Genomic DNA, 18,205 nt, shown 5'->3' on the forward strand with positions numbered 1-18,205 from the left:
TTATTTATACTGAGAGCAGTGGTCTGCCATTTGTTACCGTGCCTGATGTGGAACCGGGAGGTTGGAGGCCTTGTGGTTCATGTTGCCATCCCAGGACTTAAACCAGATCCTCCGGCCCAAACACACCTCTGTAACCAAAGTGCCTGTGCAAAATAATATGACAAAGTTGGCCTAAAACAAACAAAAAAAAAAGTTGTAAAATTAGCTGAACCATGATAATGTCACAGGTCGGGACAAAACATTGACACAGCCTCCCTACAAACTCTTTCTATGTGCAAAGTGATGAATGTGCAGAAGTTATGAGAGGAATTTGTGCACACAGCTGACAGTATCTCCATGATATGTGGGACTTTCCCAGAAAGTAGTGGCAGCTTTCAGACTCCTACATTAAACAAGGTTTTTAGACTTTTTTTCTGATAATTATTTTATCTCCAACACTCAGGCTTCTCTAAAAACGCCTACTTGAGCGTTTCCATTAAAGAGGGTCATTCGACTGAAATAACAAGAATTAATGTTTGACTTTCTGTCCGCAGTGGTATTTTCATGCGGACATGAGGATGAATCTTACAGACAAGACACATCTAAAGTCAGTTTTTCTGTATTTTCTCTGTATATTTGGTTTTCACAGCATCAAATGTCAACAATAACTTGCTCTTTTTGTCCCTCGACATCACTTTTCAGTTTTCATTTGGACTTTCTTTGACACCAAAGTGTTTCAATAAAAACTGCAGACAAGGAGTGTGCTTTTCATGCGGGCGTTCCTGAGCTGATCTTTTAATGATGATGCCACTCAAGCCACAACTGAAATAAATACAGGATGTGCGCTCGATTTGAATATATATGGCACTTAATGATGGTCTGAAGCTGACCAGGAAAGAGGAGTGTATTCCAGCTTCTGTCACTTTGATTTGTCACATGAGCATGACTGTAATTGCTGTGTTTCAGTTATCATAGGTTAATTATCAGCCCTGACCCTACAGTATTACATACACACATGCAGACACAGTCCATACATGAGGGTGAAGGGATTATTTCTACCCAATGCCAAAACCAAGAGGAGACATCTCAGCCTGAAAATGTGAAGCTTCCAGTTATATTTTGCTGTGTATTATCTTCCACTTTGACTAACTGATCATCTCTGTCTCATCTGTCCATCCCTCTACCTCCTGTCCTCCCTCCCTCTCTCATTTGGTGACCCACTAATGTTCTGTTCATTTTCTCTTATGAATAGATAATGGGCAAAAATCAAATCTCTTCATTTGCATGTAATACAATTAAGACCTTTTCAAACAATGACAAATGGAGGGAGCAGCGAGATGTCAGTCAGCCTCATCAGCGGGAAAGCAAAGACAGCATCGCCGAAGCTCTCCGTTTTAACGAGAATTAATAAAACCTTCAAATGGAATTTTCTCGCCGCCATCTGGAATAACAATCACCAAGACTCTCCTAGACTCTGCCTGTCAAATGAAATTAAACTTCCCATGAATTTGGATTCATAACAAAGATGTGAAGCCTACATTGTAGCTTTTAAAAACCACAGGATTAGATTTTTTCCTCTTTAACAGGACAGTCATGAGGCTTGAACTAACTTTAAAGAGAAAGCTCTTTTTTTCAGTGCTTGAAGAAAAGACTTAGAAAATACACTTTAGATATTAATGTATTCTGTTTTAGGGTGTAAGACAGATGAACATCAACTCAAACACCGAAAGCACACTTTAAACTGCGATCATGTGTTTTCTATCTGAGTGTTAAACATGAATAACAATAGCTATAATCTCATAACAGTCTAATAAAGTTAAACATTTCTGTGTTATTTTTGCAGAAATGCCATTTAGTAGTCTTTGTTTATGAACTACAGTTGATTTCACACACTGAGAGTTTAATTAGATGAAAAGGAGGGAGAAAAAACACATCTTTGCAGTATTGTGCTGTATATATTAATCAGTCCAGGTCAGAATCATTTGCAAAAAACTATTTATCACAAAGTTTAGACCGCAACCTAACAAAAGAAACAGAAATAAAAAGCAAACAAATTCAGTTTATTGTAGGTGTTTTCATAAAAGATTCTATGCATGATGAAATGCTTTCATGTAGTGAAATGAAAAATACCAATGCAGTTAATAAAATTAAATAAAATAAACTAAAATAAAATAAAAATAAAAACAAAATAAAATAATAGCAAATTGACAGTCAGTCAATAACTGCAGCTAGCGTTTTGCAAACCAACATGGCGGTGATGCCGCTGAGGATGGTCTGAGGTTTTCAGAAAGCTGAGCCACTGACAGAGAAAAGTAAAGTTCATCTCTTTGGAAATACAATGCAGCAAATTGATGAGGGGCAGATACAAATGAAGCTGATTATGAGAAGAAAAGCTGGCCAGTATAAAAACTTACTGGGATATTTTTAACCCTTTCATGTCATCCAGTAACTTGGGATATTTTTATCAATATTACCAGTGGTTCCATTTGGAGATACTGGTCATTGCATGTCAGGGTTGAATTTATAAGAGTACTTTAGGCTCACATTTTGAAGCCTCTTCTGTGTCTCCTGACAAAGAAGCAGCAGAGTTAAGGACAGAAAAAGCTAAATGAGGAGGATGTATCCAGCTGCTTTGTTCATTGACGGTACTCTCCACTGCGTAAAAATACCCACAGGTCTGAGATATATTCATGTAAAAGTATCAGCAAATGTTTTTAACATTATTACGACTTCTTTGTGCTCATGCCCTCTTGGAAAAGTTTTCAATCAACATCCAGGTGTTTTATCTGCATCCAGTTTATTGTTTTTGCACCACTTTGACTTAAATAACAGTTTTAGCTGTTTAGTAACCCTTTGCATTTTGTTTTACTGAACTCCAGCTCTGTTTGGAAACAGGGTTGCGATACAGTGAATTCCAGTGCAGATAAGCGGCAGGATTTCCATGTGGGCAGAGCTGGGTGTTAACCTCTGACTTTCAGCTAAGTTAAACTAACAGCTTTACTGTTAATGGACAGACTTGGATTGATCCTCTGATCTAAAACTCTGCATGAAAGCAAATCAGCTTGTGTACCAAAATGTCAGACCATCATTGTTCATTTGTTACTTTAATTGCAAAATTGTTGGCCTTTGCATGTAGATATGTGTGTTCTGGTGCAGCAGGCGGATTCATATTCATAGATTAATTCAATTTCATTCTGACATTTTTCCTCTTTATACACAAATAAAAAACATGTGAGCATAAACAAAAACAAAGGCATGTGAATGCAAACATGTGCACACATGCCTGCAAACACACTTACAGACTGTCTTGCTCCTTCACACACACACACACACACACACACACAACCTCACACACAGGAAAATTAATGAGCTCTCATTCATAATCCAGGATAGAGAGAGCCATATTCACCCTTGGATGGTTTATTGACTGATTTAATTTATTTGTGTGGAATAAGAAGGAGGTAAACATTGGCTTGCGCTCACATTTTCTGCGACACACTCGCTGCACAGCATTCTGGGAGAAATGATCCCACCAAAAGCAGGGTCACTGATTGGCTACCTCATTGCTGTGTGACAAATTACCCAATGAAAAACAGGTTACCCGTTTCCACAAACTAATTAACCTGGTTCATAGTGAAACAAATTATTACATTTATGTAATATTATTTCACATCTGTCGCTAGACTAGAAAAATCTTTATCTTGAACTTCTCCACCCTTTCACTCTGACAGAGTCCCATCCGGACATCATAAAAACGCCACTCAGTCTGAATGTATCAAAGCATTTATCTCATGAAGATCAAATTATTGTTCTGGATTTTACTTTTTAAAATATATGCACCTAAAACAAATCTAAATTTGATATTTTTTATTTTTGCAAAATACTCAATGAAAGATCCTTTCTGGGTTGCAAAAAGGCTCAAAATGAATGTAATTTGTACATTTTATAAGCAGCTATCCTGCTGTAGACCCCGTATATGAGTTGTCAGTCTTACCTGCAGTGGACAACAGAACAGTCTGTTTGGACAATCAGGAGCGATTCTGATGAGTAAAGCTCAGCAGAGGAAGACAAAGGGTCCGTTTTCACCATCTCAAACATTTTAAACATTACAAATTTCTCATTACTTCCTCAAATGTCAAACATTAAATGACTTAAATCTGTCAAATCTCCCATAGACAGACGCTTGTGACACCAGCTTCTGGGTCAGGTTAAAGCAGTGTCTTTCAACCACTGTGCCGTGGCACACTAGTGTGCCGTGAGAGATTATCAGGTGTGTCCTGAATAATTACCCAATTTAACCTAATTGTTCTAAAAAGCCGCTCTGTCTTAATCCAAACAGGTCCCAGTCAAAGACAATAATATTCTTTCTTGTGTTTATCTTATTTCTATTCAAGAAGCTTTGATGAGATGGACTTTATATTAATTATATGGACTTAAAAATATATAATTTGGTTTGTGGTGTGTCTTGTGATTTTTTCAGTGAAGAAAAGTGTGCCTTGGCTCAAAAAAAGGTTGAAAAAGACTGGGTTAAAGTAGTCCTACAGACACACGCCCATCCTTGGTCATTGAGTGCCACAATCCTGCAGGGTTTTGATGTGTCCCTGTTTCTTACATTAAACAGATCCAACAACCAATAAAGTCCTGCACAGTGACTGATTATTTTGAGTCAGGTGTGTTGGAACAGGAATACATGGAAAACCTGCAGGGTTGTGGCCCTCAGGGATCAGAGCTGGGCACCCCTGCTTTGTGGTTACCTATCTTTGTTACCTCTCTGATTAATATCCATATTTTCTGCTTGTCTCTATTTTCTAAAGATGGACATAACTGTGGTTTTCATAAATCAACACTCATCTGTACTTTTCCAGAACTTTGTTCCTGACTCTGTTTGGGGAACCTGTTGGTCTTCATGCTGCTTCCACAGTGGTGTTACAAACTCTGCAGCCATTCTAAACAAGTGCATATATTTTGATATCATATAACAGTTGGATTAGACAGAAATGGACCTTTATTGAACTCATTTGGTGACTTCTGATTAAAAAAAAGAAAAATAACAACCTGTCACTTTAAATTAGCTAAATGAAAGGGGTGCAGCAGGGATCTGGACTCACCAAAGTCTGTCTCACAGCTAAAGATCTCTACAATCAATGAAACACTGAGTTATATATTTACTGAAATGTTTATCTCTTTTTTACTTTCTTGATTTAAGGCATTTATAAGCTCTAAATGCAGATTTTCCACCTTTTTTTGTAAACAGTAAGATACTAACATGTACTTTCTAAAGCTCAGTATATAAATACAACATGCATGTTGTCATCTGTATTAATCACAACTTATAAAATTAATAATTAACATAGGTTTTATTTCTTCATGCTGACCTGACTTAAGGCCAAAACTCAGCAAATAAACTTTTGATTAAATATGTTTTTTTTAAATCTTCCTAACATATGGTGTCATGGGAACATATTCAGGATCCAGTTACACTCCATGTTTGTTTTTTCTAAACTTAACCAGCTACTTTGTAGCAAAACCAAATAGTGTCCAGTATTGCATCCCATTTTCACCAAGATTTTGGATTGAGGATGAGAGTCTGACCACTGTGCAAAGCCTTCCTCAGCACATCCCAATGATTCTTCTTCCAGTTCAGGTCTGGACTCTGTGGTGGCCAACACGTGTGCAAATGTTGTTGCCTGCTCCCTGAGCCGCTCTTTCACAGTCTAAGCTCCATGAATCCCCGAGTTCTACTGTTGTTTTTCTTTCATTTGATTTAATCAAACATTTAAGTGATCACTGATCACCAGCATGCAGGATATTTTTTACAACCACATTTCTCCCTGACTTCCCAACACCCTTCCAGTTTCCTTAGATGTTTTCTCTGCTTGATGGCAATGATTTGACCCTTCATGAACAGACAAACATCGTTTCCACACCCATGAAACATATCTTTCCACATGGTTGTTTAATAAATGAGAAGCTACTTGTTGCAGTGAAAAGATATTCGTCCGTGCAGTAATTATACCATAGTAGGCTTGTATATTTGCTGAATAAAATCCAGGTAACAACTTTTTTACCTGCTGGACAGTGTATATCTGGCCTTAACTATGTGATCTTAGCTTCTAATGTTTGGCATTTAAAAAAAAAACAGTGGCATGAAATTAAAATCAGAAATATTGTCTCAAACTTAGACAGATTGTTGAGATCCATTCTTACAAATCAAACATGTAGTCCAGATCGTTCCATCCATTGGAAAAGCCCAAAAAAACCTCCAAAGGATGCAAACAGGAAACATCCTGAAATGTACACTGTAGATTGTTTATGCACCTAAATATGGACTACATGAGCATGGCTCTTTAATGGTAACAATCTTACATTAAGATCTCATATGAGCATTTAGCATGTCAGTACATGTGTCAATTTATGACATACTCTTTAAAAAGAGCAATACTAAAAAGAAAGAGATCCTTGCATTCTCTTCATGCTTTTCTTTCATCTTCACCAGGAGTTTCACTTCAACTTGTCTTACATTTAGTAATTAAAAGTACTTGAGGTTTAGGCCGCTTAGCTCCTTGATTAAAATGCAGTCTTACTGTAGAATGTGTAAAAGCTACATTATTACACAGAAATAAAACAAAACAAAAATGTAAACCAAAGTCACTGCAGGCCTTGAGGGATCATCAACATTGGACCTCTTGGGCCATTGTCCTGCAGGTTCTAGATGTTTCATGCTGCAACACAATTGACTTAAAGTAATAGATTAACAGCAGAGTTGCAGAGCTTGTCAGAGATCCATTTATTGTAAGTTAGGTGTTGCTGAGGACATCTAATACCTGCAGGATATTGGACCTTGAAGACGAGGGTTAGGGACCCCTGACTAAGGTTGCTATTCAAAACCATGATATCCCTATTGTAAATTCTGCATTATGTAAAATTACCATAAAATCATATTCCAAATTTTTTTTTAAAAATGTTTTCGAAAGTACATTTATAAGGAGATCAGTGGAGTTGGATGTATAGACTTTGTGTTGGTTTGTTCAAGGACCTTCCACTTTTCTTCTTCACTAACAGTTGCAGCAGGTTACAGTACATGTTACATGTTGGCATCAAGTTGCGTGAATACTTTCCGTCACCAGACAAGAAGCAAAGTGAAACAGCATATTGGAATTTCTACTATTTCATTGCAGCACGACAAGACTTTGGACTTGTTTTTTTGTGAGACAAGTTGATGGTTAGAGAAAGGCGATGGTGATAGGTTGGAGGTTGCTTTGATGATGCATCCCCACAGTTTCACAAGCTCTTGCTGAAATGTTCACAAGATATTACATGAGCTATGTTAAAGTTGGTCAAAACTTCCAGAAAATGATCAGTTAGTGCTGTACTTTTAGAAGAGTCTTTCCAGGATTTTCCAGATGCCCTCAGTGAAGATGAGGAAAAATATGCATGACTCGGCTTCCAGATCTGTGACACCAGAAGCTTCAAAGCAACTAAATCTCTGACATCTATCTATCTATCTATCTATCTATCTATCTATCTATCTATCTATCTATCTATCTATCTAGTCCTAGGTTGCCTCTTTCTGTAGAACAAACGAGTAGCATGAGTCTCAGCCAGACTCTGGCGTTTAAAACATCTGCTAAAATCTGTTCTCTGCACTTCATGGCCAGGCTTTTCAGTAACCAAAATGAAATGTTAGTTCGGTTTTTGGGGGCTTTTTCTTCTGCACTCTGACTACCACAATGACCTCTTACAAAGAAAAGTGTTTACATCGATTCTAGCATATTGCTGGGGTTATTTTGATTAACATAGAAGCTATGAGAAGTCCCACAACAAGAAAAATGGTTTTTAAAGTAACAGTGAGTAGAGCATGTCTGTCATTGTTCCTTTTAGTTGATCTAAACACTTAGGTCTACATATTTTCTGGAGCTTGAGGCACTTGAGCTCATTTGAAGGTTTAAATTAGGCAAAAGTGGATGCAGTGATGATATAAAAAAGGCAGAGCTCACAAAAACAAACATTCCAGCTGTGCCGGTAATGAAAAACAGCTTTTATATTTCATTCCCTTCTTTTATGGCTTCTGTTCATCTAACAGAGCAAAATGAGCTGTGAATGAATATTTTTCCTCATTAAACCAGACGAAGACGTGCTGGTTTTCAAACCAGCATCGTAAGCAGCACTGTTGTTGTCATCCTTTCTATTTCCACTTTTTTTCACCTCATTTGGGTAACTAGTGTCTGAATCTGAGCGGTGTGAGGCTTATAAATTGCAAAACATTTCTCAGTCAATGTGGACTGCCTCTAATAGCCCAAAAGTAAATTCATGCATCACAAGTAGGTCACACAAGAAAGAAAAAACTATAAGGAAGTATTCAAAGTCAAAGTATGAGGTCATTAAGTTATCGGACTGATACATGGTTAGACAAGAAAACAATGATGCCAAATTATTAAAAATGGATAAGTTGATTAAAAAATCCCAAAATCCAAATCTAAAGCTCTTTCCCAAACATATATCCTGATTAGTAATCATTACAAATCTAATGTGCCATACTCAATCATCCCATAGACCAGGTCTAAAAAGTAGAACTCAGCCAGAAAATTCACATAAATAAGCAAATTTTCTCCATAAAGTTAGTGGAAAGCAGTCAAAGTGTTGTAATCCTTCAGTTCTTTGTGTTTACCACGTTGTCTGTGATTCAACCCAATAAAGCAGCAGAAACATAAGAAAAAAGTTCATCCCAAACAAAATACTTTAAACTGTTTATTAATCCATTTATGTGATTTAGGTCTTTTTTTTTTTTTATTAAGTGCATGCCAGTGTGTGAAGGTATAATGAATAATCATTAAGTAAAAAGCTGCAATGAAACAAAATATGTGCTGGACAAACAGCACGATACTGATTACACTGTGCATCGAGCCAGCTCGAATTTTGTAAAATCCTTTTAAACAATAACTAGACTTAGGAACCACACAAGTTGCACCGCCACAGGCTTTTTCCCCTGTTTTGGGATTTATAGTTTATTAAACAGGTCCTTATTGTGTGTTTTCTGATGAAAACTGATCAAATACAGAAACCCACTTTTGGTCCCCTACTAATTTGTCAGTTTAGTGCTCGCAGAGATTGAGTTTGACATCCGTGATCCTGGTTAAATTGCTTATTTGGATTTCAGCATTAAGTATGGAGGTCCTCATGGAGGACTGTACTTTATATTTTACATGAGCTGACTGTTTTAATTGTTTGGAAGAGATTTTGTCTGGGTAACAGAGATGTATGCTTCTATAATAGCTTTTTTTCTGTATGGTTTTCAGATTTAATCATGAACAGCATGCAAGTTTAAGTTTTACTCTTTTTTTTCCAAAAGGAAAAAAAAAAACTGCTGAGTGCTGAAAAGCTGAGTCAGAAGAGGTAAGTAAATGTATACAATCCAAAAAACACCTCCATGTGAACACAGATCCTGCATTTAACGTAAAAATGAAGCACATAGGTCTGATTCTGAATGATCTGAGTATACGCTGTTGCATGGTTTCATCTTGCAAATATAATATTGCTTATGTGAAAGAGAAAATCTAAGAAAACAAATGGTCCAAAATAAAAGTGTTTTCATGCTGTGTGATTGTCCTGTTTACATTTTACTATGAACAAAAAGGATCTTAACCGATACATGATGTCAGGCTGAGCAGAAAACGATGCGTTTTCTTAACATTTCAGGATGATTTCTCAAGTTTTTGCGCTTAAATCTGAAATATAAACTGAACAGGCTGGATTAAATTAAACTTAAATTCAATATTAATGCTTTATTATTCAGTCATATCAGAACTGTTTCTCGAAAAGGCTGGAGTGAGCTCAACAGCTGATTTAAGAAAGGAGGGTTGAATCATGTGGTACAATTGAAAATGATTTTTATTTGATCATTTACACTGGATTGATATAAACATGTCCATGAAACAAAATGATTCAAACATTTAAGAAAAGCATATGTGATAATAAGCACAGACAGGGTTTTTGGAAACATAAGTTATCACAAACTGACCAAATGGGAACAAGAGTGCTTCCGCTACACAAAACATCCTATATAACAGATTATAGTTAAGTCAGTTTCCATGTCTTGATTTATAGTTTTTCCCCTTTTTTGTTTAGTTATTAATTTATTTATTTTTTAAATATTTTTTGCCTTTGACAGCACATGCAGTCAAGTTCTTTTTGTTATCCTGATTCTTGTCAGATCAGTTTCCTTTTTCTCTCCTGCTGAATCCTTCATGTTCTCAGTCTTTAAAACCTCCAGGTGTTTTTGTTTCTGCACGTCCACTGTGCAATCATTTCTCCTCCTTGGAGGTGAATGTAGCGCAACAGGAGGGGGGGGGGGGAAGTGGAATCTTGCGTTTCAGAGAATTGCTCATCAGAAATCATCAGTCACCAAGCAAATGTCACCGAAAGCCCAGCAGTAATAAAGGCTGTCTCTATGTGCCACATAAATAAATAAATAAATAAATAAATACTGAACAAACCGATAAGTTAATTTAAATAGATAAATAAATAGTTGTCAGAGGCTACATGCGAAATAATAAAGTAGAGCTTCAAACGGAACCAGCCCAGTGGTTTGATCAGGACCAACAGGCCCGATGAAGAGCATCAGTTCTCCTCTTTTTGGGAGAAAAAAAATGCCAAAATGCCAGATGTGCAGCTGCAGTTTGGGATGTGAACAAGTATCCTGATTGTATTTTTCCGGGTGCGCCGTTTGGATGGGCTGGGTGGATCAAACTAAACGCAGAGGGTCACTTTCCCCGCTGCACTTGGTTACTAGGTGAAACTCATGGAAACTGTGTGCTCCAGCGCTTTGCGGCGCAGCGACGCGATGCTTGTCCCTCTCCAGACGTCACTGTCCGGGGAACTACACAGCTGAGGCGTGCCGGTCACGTTGGTCGGGCCCGATAAGGACGCGGGTACCATTCCAGGGAAGGTGGGCTGGTACAGGTGGGACTGCAGCCCGGAGCCGTTTGACGACATGTTGGACAGACCCATGGAGTTGGGAGGCGGCCCTGCACCGAGGCTGCATTGAGAAAGGGACTGCGCCATGGCCTGTTGGCGCCCCAGAGCGGGCGGGAGCTGCAGCTGAGACACGCCGGGCATCCCTGCCGTGGCCCAGCGGGTGTCGTTGGCGTGAAAGGAGCAGAGGCTGTCTCCCATGGCCGCTGCTGCGGCCGCGGCGGACGGGAACTGGGGCAGGCCGTGGTGCGTCGGCAGGAGAGTCCCCGGAGCTCTGAAGACATTGGTGGTCTTCTTGCGCTTCTTCCATTTGGCGCGTCGGTTCTGGAACCAGACCTGCGGAGAGAGAAGACATGAGTTATTGGGTTCAGGTGAAATGGCTGCTGGTGCATTGACAGGTCATGTTAGCAGAGCTGGAAGAGCATAAAAAGGTTATGGCATCAGTGTGTGTTATCATCGCCATCATCCCAACAAGCAATAATAAATCATCTGAGAGAGACAAAAAAGAGCATTTATTTAGGATTTTTAATCAAGATCCTGACATATAGATCAACAAAACTAATAAAAACAAAATGTATTTGCATTTTTTTTATGAAATAGTAAAATAAATAGAAAAGGTTAAATAACACTTAAACATTTTTCTGTTTTATATTTATTATATTTTTGCAATCTTACATTTCTATATTGACCTCACTTTTTTTTTTTTTAGTTCTGCCTTAATAAATTATCAGAAAGTACCTTTAATTATGTTTGTTCTTAACATATTTCAAGTTATTTGTCTTGATTTTTTTTTTTTTTTTTTTTTTTTTTGTGCAATAAAAATAAGATTTTTTTGTTTGTTTGTTTTGTTAAAAATATCAGAATAATTTTCATTTGCCCTCACATAACATTTAAGGAGGATTGCAGACAGCTTCTCCCATAATAAAAATGATGTTATTGCTGAGATCAATAGTTTTTCTGCGTTATTCCGGGAGTCCTTGAGCTCCCTCTGGTTGGCCTGAAAGCGGGAGTCTGTGATTAATGTGAAGATTTGCTTGAGAAAGTGGGGCGCAGTAATAAGAACGGGACAATCTCACTCTCCTCCCTGCCGGCGTAGCCAGCCGTGAAATCCGGCCTGAAATGCATTACACTTCAAAGCAAAGAAAACGCAATTCCTCCTTGGCTTTAAGACAGATGCGTCCTCAGCGCGTCCGGCATGAAGACGTGGAGAGGCTGACAGGCCCATCGCTGAGGAGAACAAACAACCTTCTTCTTTTCAGCCCTATCATAATAGCCGACGAGCATCATTTCACTAATTCTGATTTTATGTAAATGGTAAAGGAAGGGAATGGAGCCGTGCAATGATAATAATGATAATCGGGGTATTATTTCACATGTGAGTAACCCAACTGCAATTGCCTTTGCTGTGATATCAAGGCTTCACAATGCGGCTGGGATTTTACTCAGCCTGTGCAGAGAGCAGCCACAAATAAGACACTATATTGAGAAAATAATGCAGCGAAACAGAGCTTTTAGGATGGCATAGACATTAAATGTCTAATATCTGCTTGATCAGAGACGATTAAATGAGCGTCATAAAGCTGCCATCAGCGTTTGGATCCCTGCAGAATAATTATACGGGATGGGAACACATTGTAGGCCAGTTTTAATCAGGCAGGAATTTTACACCAATTTTATTGAGATTAAATACAGAAATATAAAATTTGGGTATACTATTGTTTGGTAAGGGACTTTTCTAAAATAAGAAATTATTAATTTCTCGTCGTGATTTTATAAAGAATCCTGTCATGATGACAAACAGGTTTTAATGTCAGTATTCAGGACCAAATAAAGCCTTTAGTCATAACCTGATGGGTTATAATCTATGTTACAGGTTGCTTTTGAGAAGTCACCACTTGTTTATTCCACCAGGTTGAGTCCCTGTATGCTGTGTATACACACGCACGCACACACACATACATTAAGTCCTAAACCTGCATGTTTTAAAGAAACACGGCGACAAACAAATAAAATAAATTGTTTCAGTTTGTGCTGTGATGGTAAAATATTTTTCCTTGAAATTAAATCAACAAAAAATAAAACGTACTGAAATGTGTATTTTCCACATTTGCTACATAACTCCACTGCAACCATCAACAAACCAGTAAAACCATTTGTCATCGTTATTTTTACTCCTAAAATCTGCTGGTGCGAATTAAATATATTTTAATTTAATCAGTTACAAACTGTCAAACAATAATGCATTAAAAGCTGACGTTTAACATCCAAACAGGGATTTTTTTTGTTTGTTTGTTTTGTTTTGTTGATTAGTGGCGTAAAAATTTCAAAGTAAAATAAATATAAAATATTGCAGGAAATGTGGCGACACAGTTTGAATTCTTAGGTCACAAAGTGGAATTAAATGTTCATGTTCAGGATGTTTAATTTCTCTGGATGTGACTTGCTATATTTATCAAATATTCCAGCCCTTTCATTTGTTTTTTTGTTTTGTTTTTTTAGGATATTTTTCGTAAACAAGCAGCAAATAAACGATCTTTGTCATGTAAATAAACTCTGCATGAAATGTGAAATATTCTGTCCACGTGTTTTTTAACCAACAAATTTCCACCACAAACGACTAGAAGCACATTTGCAGAAGTCCCACCTGCACCCTGGACTCCGTCAGGCCGATCCTGAGCGCCAGCTCCTCGCGCATGAAGATGTCTGGGTAGTGCGTTTTGGCGAAGCTCCTCTCCAGCTCGTTGAGCTGCGCCGGGGTGAAGCGGGTCCGGTGCCGCTTTTGTTTCTGGGTCTGCTGCCCTCCGGACTGATTGGGGTTGTTGTTGCTGTTTTGCTGCTGCTGTTGCTGCTGCTTCTCCTGCTCCTTATTGTTCACCTGCACCGGGTTGGATCCTCCGCCGCTGCTGATGTCATCGCCGGGGAGCATCGTGGCTCCTTCCACGCCGTCCGGACCTGGGCCGAGCTCCCCGGAATGTCCCGGATCCGGTCCCCCACCACCGAGTCTGCACTTCAAAGCCTCCCTGTGGCCCAGAAGCTCCGCCGCAGCATCCTTCATCCCTGCACAAACAAGTAGAGCAGGTGAGATTTCTGTCAGGAAACACCTTCTCTGCGGGAGGAAAAGGGACATGTTAGACAGCTGAAACATGCAGGTTTTAAACTACACTCTACAATCTGATCCTTTTACAAGCAAAAATGCGCAACTAGGATATGCTGAAGCATCATTTTGCCAAAACAGAAAAGCAATCAAATGCATGCATTAAACCATCCAACAAATACAAGGATTAAGCAATGACTGCAGCTCTTTTTGGAGAAACAGCATGCACATTACAATCTGCTGCTTAAATACTCTTCATTTAATTCGATCACACTGATATCTTAGAAATTTGTTAAATCAAATTACGCAGTAATATAATAATAATAATTACTTTTCCAATGAATTAAGCGAATTTAGCTCACTTCAGTCACATTAAGACAATATAAGAAGGAAATTGACAATTTTCTGAGCTTGATTTAAGATGAGAAGTTACTCCAGCTTACAGTAGAGTTGAAGACCGGAGTTTGGTGATGTTAACTCACCGAGGCGAGCATCCAGGAGGTCGGCGTGAGATAGCATCGCACACCGCTCCAGGGCCAAATGCTATTCCCAAAAAAAAGAAAAAAATCTCTATGACTTTAACCTATTTAAGAAATATATATAGCCTAAATGAAAGCAAATTCGGTTTGTGGTTAAAAGGGAGGTTCGTTGCATTATAATGTAGTTTAGAGAAATGGGGAGGCGCTTAACAGCGGAATGAACCCATGAGCTTCTCCAAACGAGGACCAATCAGAGCTGAAGCCTGAGGTATGTCAGCTTTAGCGCGAGACCCCGGCGCCCCCTTCTACACCTCCTCCATCCTCACATCCCACAAGTTCATTCCTCCTCATTCCTGTAATTGGCTTTGATTTCTCCTCCAAATTACATCCAATAAAATGACCTGATTTAATATCTGAGCGAAAGCTTCGACCCGTCCGAGAAATGTTGGATCACCACAATATTTGTCTAATTGTGCATGCTGTTCTGCTCGTGTGTTTTTTTTAATGGTAGGCCTCTGAAACAAGATTTAGTTTCTCATATTAGTGGGAACCACAAGGTTGCATTAAAAGGCGTTGCGCGTGTTGCAAAATAACTCTTTAGTTGAACAACGAATTAGTTTTTTTTCCTTATTTTTATGATATTTTTAGACCACATGCTGACAATGTAGATCTCTTTCACGGCACTAAATGGCTCTTGGAAACCAGGTGGACCTCTTCTAATTCCCTTGATCTCCAAAACGAGCTCTAATACGAGCAAACAGCAAACTTTGACTCGGAACAGGCTCGTTTTCGAAGTCATTACGCGTTTATGCAATTAGTGTTGAATCTATGTGCCGATGCTTTCAGTGCAAACAGCTCTCGGAGTGAAAGCAGCATAAATTAGTTGCAGTTTACTTGCATTTAGCACCAACTGTCATGAAGGATGGGGCTCAATAGAAATGATGTGCGAGCACATTAATTGTGAAAACGTGGAGGGAGTTGTGCGTAAACTGGATGAAGAGACGCAGAGATGCAGCTAAAAGCCTGACATACAGATGGGTTTACAAGAGGAAACACGGTCACTGAACGGACACCAGTTTATTTTCTGCTGCTGCATTTTTTTTTATTTCTATTTTTTTAAAGCAAAACAAATAGAAACACATTTTAAAAACCGAGTAAAACCAGTTCTATTCAATTAGCACGCCAGTTCACACTTGTACACACACACACACACACACACACACACACACAAACACCAGTTTGCTACATGTTTAAAGGAGAAAAAATCAGACAGATGTCGCGACGCTTTCAGAGGGCAGATTCATTTTTTATGTGCTGGAAAAATCCCACAAAGGAGGCGTCCGGGCGTGAACTCCGGGCTTTTCTTCATGCAGGCGTCAGTTTCCTCTGCTGCCCAGCTTTTATTTGTCTGCAATCTGGTGGCACGAGCGACAGACTGGGGAGGGATGGATAGGGAGCATGCTCGTGCCGGAGTCTGGACTGTCGGGGATGTGGAAGGAGGTCCGTCTTTGCGCCGAAGTCTGCGTCTTTCAGGGGAGGAAGAGAAGAAGATGCGCACGTGGAGATATTTATTGTCCTCAGCTTTGTTCAGGCTCTGGTGTCGTTAGAAGTGGACTTGAGGTAGTTTTTTTTTAGGAGTTTAACACTGGATTTAAGCGTTACACGTGCAGAAATTTGCCTAGAATTGTTCATTTTCGTTGTTTTAGGGGCGCATGTTTGTCTGTCTGATAATAAGGACGCGTTATAAGCAAAATAGGTGACAGATAACTGTCATCATTATTACAGAAAAACACCGTTTGTCCTCTTTCTGTATAGATTTCCAGTGGCAGCCTGAGCTGAGAAAATCCTTTCAACCCTTCATACTGTGGGATGATGGATTGTGTGCTTCGTTTTACGACTTTTCAATGGCTCCACGGTTTTATAGCTGTACAAACACAAGTGAATGACTCCTCTCGTTGCAGCAGGTCATATTTAACCCAAACAAGAGGAGAACAGATGATGAGACGTCAGCTTGAAGCATCGGCGCTAAAGGAGCTGAAATAAACAAACACATCTAAATAATCTTTTTTTTTCTGTGCTGTTTTTCAAATATAGATATATTTACTAATCTATAGTCCCCAACACTTCCGATTCAGCGTTTTATTTTAATATGTGTGGGCCTTGATCTTTGGGGAAAATGACTGCAATGTTTATTTAATATTGGTTACTGCGTTTAATTTAAAGCTTTAACCCACACTGTTAAAATAGTGTGTGATGGCTTCAAGATACATTAAGGTCATAATTATAGGTTAAGCAGGGATTTAAGGACAATTATAGCCGCATTTCGTCGCGTGCAGATTCCCCTAATATACTCCCATCAATCATATCCGTCCTACATATAGAAATAGACAAACAAATCCACTTCTTGTAAGTTAATGCGGTGCATCTGAGTGGAAAGTTGACGTTTTCACGCGCTGTGGAGATGAGGAGTGACTTTTAATAAACAGAAAAAAAAGAGAATAGTCAACAGAACAACAAGGAACTCTGATGAGGGTTGTCTCAGAGGTTTCCACGTGTGATTGTTGATGGCACGCGCCAGGCGCCTGGCAGGGCTTGAACCCGTGACCTCCTGGTTACCTACAGTACAGGCGAGTTTCATTTGTTTGCCCGGCCTTTGCAGTCTACATTCACTCAATTAGAGATTTCTACGGAGAAACACAATCGATCTTCCATCTGCACGAGCTCCCAGTTTAACAAATTAGATTCTTGTTTCATGCAGTTGATTTGGTGACAGTCTGGGAGATTTAGGAGGAATGAGTTACGGTGGTGAGGAAGAGAAGAGCAGCTTCTCCTGATGCTGCAGCTCTACAGTGACAAATACCTGACATGGAGCAACTTCAGAGGCAGAACGTGGGACATGTCTGATGACAAGGTTCAACGCAAAGCTCTCCCCGCCAATGAAACAGCAACATTTTAAATAACAGGCAATGACTGCTTTGTCAACACTCCTCATCAGTCAAACTAAAAATGAACAGAGTTTATTGATGAATAAAAGGTTAATTAAGACTGTATAATTTTATAAAGTTCATCTTAATAACTCAAAGTTGTCTTTTGATGGCTGCAGGACTGTTTCTGGAGCATTTCAGGGCTGCGTTACGCTTTTTTTTCTTTTCTTTTTTTAACCAATTTTACGCACCAACACAGCTGTCCAATAAACGTTACAAGAAAAATGTAAAATATTCCATTGTAAAATGTGTAAATATCGTTTTTTTCCAGCACATAACTTATTTTGTTGAACTATCTTTGATTTGAGTTCAGCTTAGCTGGATGGGGTATTCGTTTTGCATGTGGTTAATTTTTTTCTTATTGGATAAAAAAATAACAATGTTTTCCCTTCTGGCAAACAGCTAAATTAAGGTTAATTCTTGGGATTTACTTGGTAGTTTTGTGCTGCAAGAGACGGTATATACTGAAACATTTAATTAAAAACCGTGCGTAAAAACGCACGAAACCAGCGTGGCCTAAAACTTCGAAGTGATTTTTTTTTTTACCTTTTTTTTTTTTTCTTACTCCACTTGTCTGGCAGATAAAACTATGTAAAACATATTTTAACATCTATTAAACATGTACAAATAAAATCACATTTCCAAACTTATTTAGGAGAATCAAAACTGAAGATATCTGAGAAGTTTACATTAACTAA

At 38.7% G+C, this 18,205-nt stretch overlaps 1 protein-coding gene across 2 annotated transcripts; it reads right to left on the bottom strand.

Annotated features, from left to right (window-relative positions):
• Window positions 1–10,764: 10,764 nt before the first annotated feature.
• Window positions 10,765–14,563, bottom strand: otpa (orthopedia homeobox a; the record flags this gene model as incomplete). 2 transcript variants are annotated; one of them, XM_079256518.1, is made up of 3 exons in its annotated part: window positions 10,765–11,286; window positions 13,595–14,007; window positions 14,527–14,563. In XM_079256518.1, the coding sequence occupies 3 exons, from the start codon at window positions 14,561–14,563 to the stop codon at window positions 10,765–10,767; spliced, it is 972 nt and encodes a 323-aa protein (XP_079112644.1). The 2 variants fall into 2 exon arrangements, with proteins under 2 accessions (XP_079112644.1, XP_079112643.1); XM_079256517.1 differs by having other exon boundaries at window positions 14,488–14,563.
• Between the last annotated feature and the right edge of the window lie 3,642 nt (window positions 14,564–18,205).

Source organism: Telmatherina bonti (genome assembly GCF_933228915.1).
Source record: "Telmatherina bonti genome assembly, chromosome: 17".
Lineage (NCBI taxonomy): Eukaryota > Metazoa > Chordata > Actinopteri > Atheriniformes > Telmatherinidae > Telmatherina > Telmatherina bonti.